We start from the raw sequence: 12,282 nt of genomic DNA, 5'->3' as shown, positions 1-12,282 counted from the left end.
CCTCATCTGGCTCAGCGTAGCTGTGACAGTCTGTACCAGCAGGAGACAGACAGTGCTACAGCTTCCCCAACAAGTACCTGCTASTGGGAGTGCAGTGGGATTGCTCTTTCCAAGAGAAGTTTATGCTTGAAATGTTTGTGGACATATGGCATTGGATTTGCAAGCTCTGTTAAAGTATTTTTTTGATTCTGCAAGTTTTCAGTGCTTTTTAGCGAGTAATATTTGAATTACTTAGCACYGAGTATTTGATATGTTCTTATACTTGCGACTTCTTGAATTTATCAGGGATCACTGTTGATATGTCATTGCTTTCTTTTTCACTATACTCATTTTGAATAAAAACAAGAGCTCCCTTATAGGTTAGTCAAACTCCTCTTGTATCTGGTCATTGTTGAGATGGCTTTGCAATTTAAATATGCACAAAATAGATGGGGAATAAATGGTCTCTGTTGTAAGTACCTGTATTTATTTGCTCTCATATTTTTGTAAGTGTAGGATAGCTATGTGGTTTAGCTCTTCTAAACTCCTATCTCCCGTTTTGTATCTGCCTTCAAAAGTTCTTGCTCCACATAGTAGATGAAGATTCCTTGTGCAAAACACATACATTTTATTAAATAATAGCTGCAGAACCTCTCCTGGATATTATTAGGAGAAAAAATAAGCTTGTCCAACAAGTAGAGTCAAATGCCTCCATTTTTATTGAAAATCTCACTTAGTTTTGAATTAGATGCAAATTTGGTCTAAATTGCATTGAGTTGATTGACAAGTTGAGTTTTGTAACACATTTAAAATGTTCCACTGTTGGTTTAACATCTGGCCCGGGGTGAAGGAGGATTGCTGACTTCAGTCTCCAGCTCCTGGTGCTTGGGCCAGCGGCAAACGCCGCGTGCAACAGCTTCATGCTGAATTTGGGATTTGAAATCAGCAGCTGGGAATGAAAACACCATCAGTGGCATTTCCCTCCTCCGTAAATCTCCAGTTTGCTGCAGCAAACACATGTGGGACAATGAAGAAGAGTAGAAACCTCCATATTTGCCAAAAGTGAAGCACCCCGTGATTCTGCTGCGGAATCAGGCGGGAGGATCTGCCTGACCTTGGCTGGGCCAAAAGCAGCCTCTGGTCCAGGCTTTGGCACTGACCTGGCTCTCCCTTGCAGCAAGACAGGAAATTTCACTTTCAGCACGTGGACAAACACGGCTGCTAATCTGTTGTTCAAGCCTGTAAAGTTTCATGGGTGTTTGTGGCTGTGAAACAGTAGCAGCTCGGAAAGGTTTTGTATCATAGGAGATTAAGAGCTCTGGTGGGGGGGATGAACCTTTTGTTGAAAGGTTATGGTTCAGCTTGTTGTGTTAGATGCTTTCAAAATAATATCAGCTGTAGACTAATGTGTAGCCTAAATAATGGTGATTATTTTGACAATTAATTAAGCAGTTTACAAGAGGTAATGAAAATTTCAAGGTATTACTGAAATGCTGGTTTTAAATGGCTTCGAACAGAAACTATTGAAACATGATAGCTCTTCTAAATTCAGCTTGAGAATGCTGGTTACATTGRTACTATCCTTAAAATCACAACGGATGTTTTTCTATACTTTTGTAAGATCATTTTTCCCCCTTCTTATAATTTTATGTGCTTTTTTTCCTGGGATAAAAAGAGATTTTATATCTCTTTATATCTTAATTGAATTGAAATGTGAAAATGAAATGTGTTTAAAAAATGATGTATTCCAGAAATAAAGAATTGAATATGAAAATAGTTTGATACATTATAATCTGCTGCCATATGTAAAACCATAAACATACAGTTTCATAAATATGAAATAAGTCTTTTTAATAATCCAGTATCTTCCTTAGTTTTTAGATACGTTTTTGCACTTGCCTCAAAGCTTGACGCTAAGCTGACCCTCTCTTTAATATTAATGTACTCTGACTGTAATACTCTGTTCCTTTGCCTCTGATTAATGCTGTCTGTCAATTATTTACAGATCCAGTGGTACTGTGGAAGTTCCCGGAGGACTTTGGAGACCAGGTTGGAAACATGAGATTGAACTTTTTTTTTATGTTAGAATAATAATAAAAAAGCTCTTCTATTCAGCTGTGGAGAGGCAGATGCTAATGATAGCGGGGTAGAAGTCTTCACCCAACTGGTGGCTTGGTGATTAGATTGCCTTTGTGACAGGAATATGCAATGGCAGTTGCAGAGCATGGAATGTTGTGCTAATTCTCTGTATCACCTTATTTTTGATATGTTTTATTAGGTGGTCCTGGTGGACATGTTGGGTTTTTATCTGCTGTGGAATTGAAAAGGTGGAAAAATTATCAATAAAACTTTGCCAAACATTGATGCTATAAAGAACCATCAGAACAAAAAGTTGATGAGCTACCCATGTATGTCCTTTTAATGTCAGAACGTGTGCATTCCATTCCTTTAATCCTTTCCAGTGCAAGATTTTAGATAGTTATTTAATAATATTTTAGAGATACCCTAGTTATTTGCTTGGGTAAAAAAAATCCTCAGACCCTTATAAGAGACTGATCTAAAGTTACTGATTCTGAAAGTGTGAAAATCCTATGTTCTATCTATAATTAATCCTCAAAGGGAAGTTTATACATACAGGACTGATGGATTATTTCACTGTTTGTAGTGACAGCAAGCTATTAATTAGTGTGTTGGGTTTTTTGCCCCATGACTATTTTATGAAAGTTATTAAGATTAAAAYTTAATGAGATTATTAAATTTTATTATTTCAGCAACTTTTACATGACTTTCTTGCATGGAAATATTTTTTTATTTTCCTAAAAGAAAATACATAAGACTTCTAAATAGAATAAATATCTCTGTCTCAATGGCTTTCTTGCCTCTTGTTTTTGTACTAATACTGAGGCAAACATATTCTTCATTGGTAATATCACCACAGTGGATGATCTGGTAATATTCTTGTGCAGTACATGTTGATAAATAGTTGATTTTTAAAAAAAAAATCAATAATACAAGATTCTATAAAGACAGCTATAAGGTGATTCATGATGAAAGGAATAAATAAACATAGAAGGTAGGATGCCTGGTTAGGGAATAGCATCAGTCAGAAACGTGCAGCCTTTAAAACAGTGATAAATGAGCAAAGTGTGCTGTTATATGTTCTCAGCTAGGCATTCTGCAAGTTYTGATAATTATCCTGGCAGAATGATCATCTTCATTGTCATTTAAATCCTTTTTTTCTGGTTTGTTTTGTTCTTTTTTCCCAAGAAAGACTTGATCTTAAAAAAAAAAAAGAAAAAAAGGAGAAATTATGTATGAAGAAAAATGGGAGCTTATTCAGCAAGTCGAAGGTTATTCAAAGAACAGCTGGTGTAGAAAAATGATTAGAAGATGAAGCCCACTAAAGACTGGAGGGGAATCACACAAAGATGCAATAGACATACCTAATCTATAAAAACCAGAGGCCTCAGGCAGCTCTCTGCCTTTGGGCTCTGAAAAACCTATTGCCTGCACATTGTATCTCAGCTGTGTAGGGAATCTGGTGTTTCAGGTACATTGCTTGTGTTCCTGGAAAATAGGATATTTTCATCCTTCTTGCAAGGGAAATTTTCCTCTTGGAACCAGTGGATTGGACCAGAATGTATAGCTGCTTCTCTAACAAACCCCTTGGGCCAGGTCATGGAGTGAGATCAGCAGAAGCCTTCTCTGCACATGGGTGTGTGCATGTTGAGCTGGGCAGGTTTGGACTGGAGACCTGAGTATCCACCAGGTTTAATTTTTTTAAAAATCAGGAACTCACTAAAACGATCAAGGCTAAAGTTTGTGTGTGGGGATAATGTTCCAAAAAAAAAAAAAAAAAAAAAAAAAAAAAAAAAAAAAAAAAAAAAAAAAAAAATAAAAAAAAAAAAAAAAAAAAAAAAAAAAAAAGAAAATAAAAAGAATATTCTCTGTCCTGTTTTTCAGTCATTTCTATTTTAAATGTAAAATGTGTGAGTTAGTTTTTGGATGTATCCCAAAGAATCATCTTTCCTAAAATTGAAGGGCTGTCTGTTTGCACAGTGATGTGATAACACTGGGCAAAATATTTTCCTCTCTTCCTGAATTTTTCTACAGTTTATCATGTCACCTTTTTGTTGCTTTCATAATGCAAAGAAAACTTGTCTAAGCCATTTTGACATTTTCTTCCTCTTTCTCACATTTGTCCTCTCCATAGTCTGAACTTCCCAGTGCTTACTCATTGCTAATCCTGTTTTTCTTGTGCTGTCAGTTTCCTTTGATGCCGGTCAATATTCTTTTGCTGTACTTTTTTCTTAAATATTGACTTTCCAAATTCATGTTTTGCAAAATATCCCATCTGTTGTGGATAGGATGGAGAAACTGCAGTTGATCAAGAGGAMGACAAGACTGGGGATTTGTCATAATCATTTACTTGCAGTCTGTCAAGTAAAGGAAATATTAAGGCATGGTTTTGGTACCACAAAGAATTTGCAAGATTCATTGTTGATTTTCTTACCTGCCAAGACTGCAGTGAAACCACTTATTTTGTATCTGGTAATTCCTCAGATGCCAGAATGAGAAAGAAAAGAGAAAAATATAGAATGGGGATGGAAAAAAAAAGTAATGCTTCAAGGCAGGAAATGAAAAATACTTCTCTCTGCCAGGAGTGTTTCAGAAAGTGGTTTGGCCTTTTTTTCTTTTTAAAATTTTATTTTATTTTTTGAGGTGGGAATAATTTCATTTTTAGGAACTCTCAAAACTATCTATGACAAAATGAGCTCATGCTGGTTAGAATTCAAAGTACAAAGAACCACACTACCATTTCAAAGAAAATCTTTATTAAAAAGTSCCTCAAAAGCCAGAACAACCAACTTGTTCAAGATATCATAGAGTTACAATTTACAGTTGTATTGGCATTAGTGCTATAAACATGAGTTTGACAATGTTGAAAAAGCTGTGAATAATCTCTGCACTGTAGAAAAAAAYRTGAAGATTTCTGATTTGAGCATATATACGTCTTCTGTGATTGTCCTCACAAGCTSAGATTTGGATGAAGAATGAGTTGTAGCCWTTTCATGGGCTRTTTTTTTTTCTTTTTGTTTAAAATAGTTTTTGAATGTATATTCCTAGRGGCCTTGTCATGTASTATGTTCAAATRTCCCCTTTATGCAAAAATTCCCATGATAAAAGATGTGTATGTTTTTAATCTTGAAATTTTGTTTGTTCAGTCTGGTTAAAACGAGTAATTTCTGCCTTGCAAGTCCATTTTTAAATGGAAGTCTGTAGRGAAAATATTCATGCTATGATATCTGGGGAAAAAAAATCCAGTTGGTTTTAAGAAGAAAATATTTTTTAAGGACTTTAGAACAGCAATCCAAATGAAAACAACACCTTGGCTTTGAAACTGAAGTGCTTCATGACTGTTGGAAAGAAAACTTTCTGGAGAAGTTAATGTTGCCCGGCAGAGCTGTGATCTGCTGACACTGGCAGCGCTGTCAGTAGCAAAGCCTTATTGGTGTCACATGTGTCCAGATGCCTCCACTATGGTTCTGTTCCTGTGTTCTGCAAATAAAAACACTGACACTCCYCCCGGCTTCATTGGGTTGGAACATTCCTGGGAAAAGTGTAGTGTTGGCACAAGAAAGGAGGAGAGCACGGTGCCCATAGCACCAGCAGCAGGTAGTGCCTGAACAAGAGGCAGTGCTGCTTTCTGGCTTGTCTTTGCCTTTGAGGCATGGGAAGCCTAACATTTCCTATTTATGTAGTAATTAAAGGTATGTTGGATATGATTTTTAGCGGTGTAAGAATTCAGTAGCTTTTTAATCTGACTGCTTATTGGCCCAAAGGGATTTCTAACTGCAGTGGATCCCAGAGTATGTAGTGTCCACGGAATAATTCTCATTCTTTGCCCTTCTAATCACATCRTATTTTCTGTCTTCAGCGTGCAACTTCTCTGCTGGTAAAAAACATCTCACCAGGGAGATGACATAAATAGCTAATATGGCAGGAGATGGTCTTACCAGAAGCCCCTTCAGTGGTAAATACGACAACAGGCTGTTAACTGAAGTTGTGGGTTGGAAAAGAATTGAGGCTCTGCATTAGACTGTTGGTTGTGTTGCAGATTTCATCCTGTCTTCTCTCGCTTTCTAAGACAAGCCATCCAAATCTGCTTTCCCTTGTCAGGCTTCTCCCAAACCCTGCAGATGAGTAAGGAATAAGGGTTATGGCATCCCACATGAGGAATCTCTGCTGTTTTCTCTGAAGTTGTGCTCTTATGAGTGTTCTTTACGTTATTATCTCCTGTTTTACATAACATTTAGTTTTAATGTGTTGYATTATGCAACTGAATTCTTATCTATGAACTTCATTCCGTAGCCTGTAGTGACTCAGCTTCTGAAGTTTCATACTATACATGTAAATCTACCTGGTTCACGTGAAAATATTTGTGTATGAAAGCAGTATGGATGCACATRGACTTGTTTAAAGGATAAATCCTCTGAAGTACCACTATGTCAGTCTTCCTGACACCAAGCACCAATCACACACTTGACTTTCAATGTATGTTTTAACTAGTGAGAGTTAAGCATGGCTTAAATCAGTACCTGATTGGAGACAAAGGGCTCAGTTTCCTTCRGGATGGAATATTTAATTGCATGGATCATGGCAGCAGTTACATAAATGAAATCTCTTTCACTGTGAAAGAGATTATATTTTTTTAAAGATATAAATAATTGCACAAGTTGGCTTTTTTTTTTTTTTTAATATTCTGAGGAAGCAAGCTAAAATCTGTTCTCTGGGTTAAGCTAATGTGTGGAAGCCACTAGTGAGATTTTGTGTTCCTGTGTGCTCTGTTTAGAGAGCAGCAGGAGCCCAGGAGGTACGAGGCTGTTTACACTCCCTTCAAGGCTGCAGGCGTGCTGTTAGGGGATACATCTCACCAGCTTTCTGCATGTGATGGCTTTGTTCTTCTATTCTGATGAGGCATTAATGCATGTTTCAAATGTTTATGCTAACTAGATAGGTGCTCTTTGTGGGATTGTTTTTATCAGGAAATCTTAAGGGTTTGGGGGTTTGGTTGCTTATGTATTAATAATTCTGATTAATATTTGGGTGTATTGGTATGAGAAAGAAGAAGTCAGTCGAATGAGATTGCTAATTTCCAGCAGTATTTTTGTCTAAATGTTACACATTGTATTTAGTTAAGGGACATTGTGGAACTTGAATCTTCATGGAAAGCAATTAGCCCTGCTGAGATGATGGCAATGTGGCAATTCTATAGATTTAAAGGAAACTTTATCTGGTTAAGATAAAGTGATTCTCTCACACTTAGTATTTGGAAGACATACTGGTTTTATTGAAAAACTCTGTGTGTGTAGGGCAACGATGCTTTTTATCTATGCAGATCTCAGCTGATAGATGATCRGCAGCAAAACATTCAGAAGTGTATTTATAGCTGCTAACTGCACTGTGTGAACAGAAAAGATCTGTTCTGTCCTGATAAATATTCTGTGAAACAACTACCCAGGCAGACGTGCTGGGAACACCCAGAATCACTGAGACCCTTACATCATTCAAGATGTAAATATTCCAAGATGCTTTCTCAACCTTTTCTTTTAATTCGTTCCAACTGAGAGAGAATAAATCTTTTGAGAATTTTTATTTTTTAAATTTTAAAAATTACAAAAGCCCAATACTGAGAACATGGAACTTCCTTGAAATTTTGAGGACAGGTGGCAACATGAAACATGCTTGTTCTCAGAATTGTGGGAATTTTGTTTTGTGGAGCTTTTAAGTTAAAAATGYTGAACTTGATCAGCATATGGTACTGGCTAACCTCATCTCTACCAGCTCTTTTGTTATCTCGTTATTGTTACAGGTCTTAATGACAGTTGTAAGCCATAGTTCTGGATGCAGGGGTTAGTCCACCCTGGGGAGGAGAGGGAGAAACAGCAGTGTGGATTATGGAAATATGAATTGATCTAAAAAGCAGCTCTCTTGTAACAGAATGGGACTCAAAGAAAGACTGGGGAGAAGCTGGTGAAAAGACGATGGAATATGATGTGAAAATGATCATTTGAATGCTTTTCTTTTCATTCCCAGCTGCTGTGTTCTGGTGAAAAGGCACGCATTTGTATATCTTAAGGCTGGGTGAAAAAGGGCCAGATGAATGGAATTACTTGTTAGATATGTTTTCATTTTGAGTCCAATAAATTATGTGCATTTTAATAGACTGTATGCATATGTTAGCCATTTTTTAAAATCATACATCTGTGATATTGGGGGACTACATTTTGTAGRAGTAGTTTTTGTCTTGTTTGCTCAAATAAGGACAGAATTAATATTTGACTGTCCTTCAGATATTGTATCAGCCTATCGAAAATAACTGTTACTGATTTGGCTTATTTCAAAGCCAAATCAGATTCCAGCCTACAGTGATGTGCCAAACCAAAGAAGAAAAAATTAACTGATGGCTGAAATAGTGATGACAATCATTTGGAACATCTTCYAGAAAGACTGCCAAATTGTCATGTGTGATGTCGTTGTTGATTTGACCTCAGCTGCCCTRAGAATATTCCAGTCTAATGTCCCCTAATTCCTTATTCTGGGATACCTTATACTTTCTCATCTGCTTGCTTAATGCCCTCCTTCCATTTCAGTCTCCAATTGGTTGCCTCTGTTTGACTTTCAGCATTGCTTTTGTGTCTCAAGCTTACTGCTGCACTTTTAGGAATATCCTAATTAGCACAGCCTCTTTTTATATTAAATGCTGGATGTAATATTGCTGAACGCTGTGTTTGGTTGTTAGCTCTTCTTCTGCCTTTCTTGATAGTTTTCTGCAGAACTGGGAGTGCGTTTGAGGTGCAGTGGTTCACTGTTACTGCTACAGGTATTTGAAGTGTCACTTCAAATAATTTGCTTATATTTTGTTAAATAAAATACTCTTTTACATGCTGCTTATGTTAGGAAATGATCTGGGATCAAATTGCATAATCCATGTGAGATGCAATCAAGGAATCAGGCAAAGAACAAGACTTGATGGGGCTGAGATCAGGAACAGGAGCAGCAGATGACTTCAGGAGCAGCAGGAACAATGCAAGGGTGATGAGTGGGCTGCAGCTGGARCAATCCAGGCTACTTGGTTTGAGATCTTGGACCAGGAATAAGGGCAAGTGAAGCAGTTCCAGGCAGGGAATTASGAAGGGAAATGCCTGAATCCATCAGAATATAACTATTTCTGGTGCTCATTGCTTGTGTATAAAAGTTTTCAAGGCATTGTGAACTACCTGGCTGGTAGATTCTGTTTGCTTCTCCTCTTAGCAGAGGTGTTGAGTTTCTGGCTTTAGTGTGTTGGTTTCTGTTTGCTAATAAATGTAATAAATGTACACTCGGTAGTGAAAGATCCTCACATGAGAAATCACCTGTCTCTGCAGGTACAGAGCATGCTTATCTCTGCCCTTWGTCCTTCACTGGCACCAATGAGCATGATCAGGGAAAACATACTGGGTCAGGGARGAATCAGTGTACCAGCTCTTGAATTTTAAACTAAATTTTGGAAGAGGGAAGACCTCTTTCAATTCATAAAGGAATCCTACTGTAGGAACAGGATTTTTRCTAATTTTTTCAGTAAGTGTCATGAATGCTTGGGTTGATTTATAAGTGTCTTCCGTGAGCATGGGCAGTTTCATTCTTCTGRATCAAAGTGAAGCAAAAAATCTGAAAATCTTGGCTGTAGCTGCTTGTGGTGCCTGGCTTGCTGGTGGAAGCTCTTCCCCCTTGTCTTAGTTGTTCAAAGTTGTCTTAGGCTGTATCAGAGGTCRAAGCTAAGCTGATTGACTGAGTGCTGAGGTGCCTGACTGATGCTCACATGYAGCAACACCAGCCTGCAATTGTACRGAGTAATTGCTGGYAATAAAGCTGCCAGAGGCTTTGAGCAGGGAGCCAGAAGGCCTGGACAGGCTCAGCCATTGCTAAAGTGAATGTACATTGCGTATCTTCTTGGGAAAAAGGCACCCATGCATTTTATCTTTTGGAATAATCATCCGTCTGCACTGGGTCGCACCAGGGCTATGTTGGCACTTTAAATTYATGCATGTGGGTTTCTTCCCTTTCCCTCTTTGGGCTTTCATCTGAAGTTGTTGCATCTTCCTTCCGTTTTTCAACACACTCGATGATATCTCAGTTTACTACTGAAAGCTATTACTACAAGTGATTTGTACTGAGCTGTATTATGGTGAAGCTTAGAATGTAACCTATGCTGAGTGTAAAACAAGAAAGAAGTATTTCCTTTATGAAGATATCACAAATAATTTTATTTAACTAATTAGAATCCTAGCAGATTGCTTAGGAGCTGATTTCCTTTCTTGGTTCCTTTTCTTTTGGCTGTAGATTCTTGTAACTCAAGAAGCTCAGCCCCCACATGTCATCGGTTTCACTACCCTGTACAAGGTGGTGTGGTTCACTGAATTCCCCTACTGCTGACACATCAGCCACTGTCCCACAGGGAGCCACTGTCCCACAGGGCTGCACATTTAGGTGTGGATGAGCCCAGACAAGAGTTTAGCTTTTGACTGCCTCACCTTGTTTACCTGCATAAATCACTCTGTACCACAGATGTTTTCTCTCAGCTTGGCACCCAAGTTGTTGTTTAACTTACATGATGCTAAATTTTCTAACTGTTTCTGAATTGCCAGTGAAATCAGGATTTCGTCATGGCATATGCTGTGCAGTCGTTTTRCGAAAAGGCCAGTGGGAAGTTTTGATTCTAGAAAAGCATCATCTGGTGTTATAAGATGGTTTCATTGCCCAGCCTGAGYAGGAACAGTCTGCAGAGCTGGTGCTGACCTCTCTGTGTGCACCAGAACTGYGTATTGGCTGGGCAGGCCAGTGTTTCAGGAGCAGCTTTGTAGGCAAGGAATGGCATCCTGCTAATTACAGACACGCTCYGTTTCAGGAATTTAGCAAACTAATGCAGTGCTTAATAAGGGAAAAACATTTGGAATGTGTTTGGAAAAAAATGTGCTTGGAGTTAAAATCAATTTGAAATGTATCAAGTGACATCAGGAGTAGAGTTTGTCATGCTTTAAATGTTAGGATTTTTTCAGTATATTTCATTTTCATGGAAATGCAGATATTCATTTGTAGTGTTGTTTAATAATTAATTTTCCTTTTATAAATACCTTTTCTTGGTGACTGAGACAGGAAACTTGCAGATAGGAGCCTTTTGACCAGAGTGTCACCTACATTGTACTCATGATATTCTTTGATACCGTTTTGTAGACATTTCTGAGACTGCAAACTTCACTTTAAAGCAATATATTGAATAGGTAGAGCTGGGTTTGTTGCAGATAGGCTCATTTCTGTCCCTTGCTGTCAGAATATTCCAAGGTGGAATGAAAAAAAAGAACAGGTAAAACAAATAAATATGAACCGATTTCAATTTGCAATTTCTTTTACAGTGGTTATCTTTTCASCAGTGGAGAAACCAAGCAGGATGTGCGGGGGGTTCTCAGCACTGCTGCCAAAGATGCATCTTAATTGCTCTTGTAAGCRGGGGGAAATCTGAAGAGGTCTTGAGTGAAACAAATACTGCTGCCCCCTTATCTGTTCAGGATGACACAGGGATTTTAACCTGATCTTCAGACAATTACATATTTGGATTTTGAAAGTGAATGTYTCCAGTAATTCTAGTCAAGAGAACTTCTCTCTTGAGTTTCCAGATAGCGTTACAGACATTGAAAGTATTTATTAATAAAAATCCCCTTTTCCATAGTGCATGATGATAGACAATTGTGTACCATATACTYGTGCTCTATTTTTTCTTTTTATTTTTTGCTAAAAAATGTAATGAATTTCCTTAAGGATAGTAAATACTCGACCACCTTAAAAGTTAAATATTGCCCACTTAGTGATCTCAAGAGTGGAAATGGAAGAGCATATTTCCTGTTTTTCCCAACTCTCTGATATTACCTAGGGAATAATGCCCTCCCTTACATGAGTCAGGGAGCTAAGGGAAAACTGTTTATTGCTGTGTTGAATACTAATATTATGTGCATGCTAGATGTGTGGTAAAGTATTATTTATCTTGTTTTTGTTTGCCTTGCTAGTAGTTGGGGTAGATGGTAACATTTGAATCTAAACTTATTCTAATGGGAACTTTCTCTGGGAGAAAGAGCATTGTCAATTTTTATGTTTTTGTCATGAGTTCCAGGAAATTTGAAGGGTTTTTTCTTTGAGCAGGGAAATTAACCTGTGCTGAACTTCGTGTTGGTTTAACTATTCTGCTATTTTTAACTGRGCTTGTTATTT

At 37.6% G+C, this 12,282-nt stretch overlaps 1 protein-coding gene across 1 annotated transcript in view; it reads left to right on the top strand.

Annotated features, from left to right (window-relative positions):
* Window positions 1–12,282, top strand: part of DENND1B (DENN domain containing 1B) — a 149,245-nt gene that overhangs the window by 34,996 nt on the left and 101,967 nt on the right. The window contains exon 3 of the mRNA XM_057364223.1: window positions 1,985–2,028. Within this exon, the coding sequence (XP_057220206.1) occupies window positions 1,985–2,028 (44 nt within the window). The remainder of the gene's footprint in view (window positions 1–1,984; window positions 2,029–12,282) is intronic.

Source organism: Malurus melanocephalus, unplaced genomic scaffold, assembly GCF_030028575.1.
Source record: "Malurus melanocephalus ecotype Western Australia unplaced genomic scaffold, MMel_1.1 scaffold_37, whole genome shotgun sequence".
NCBI lineage: Eukaryota > Metazoa > Chordata > Aves > Passeriformes > Maluridae > Malurus > Malurus melanocephalus.
The sequence above is the reverse complement of the archived record's forward strand: the minus strand, read 5'-3'. Positions and strand labels throughout refer to the sequence as shown.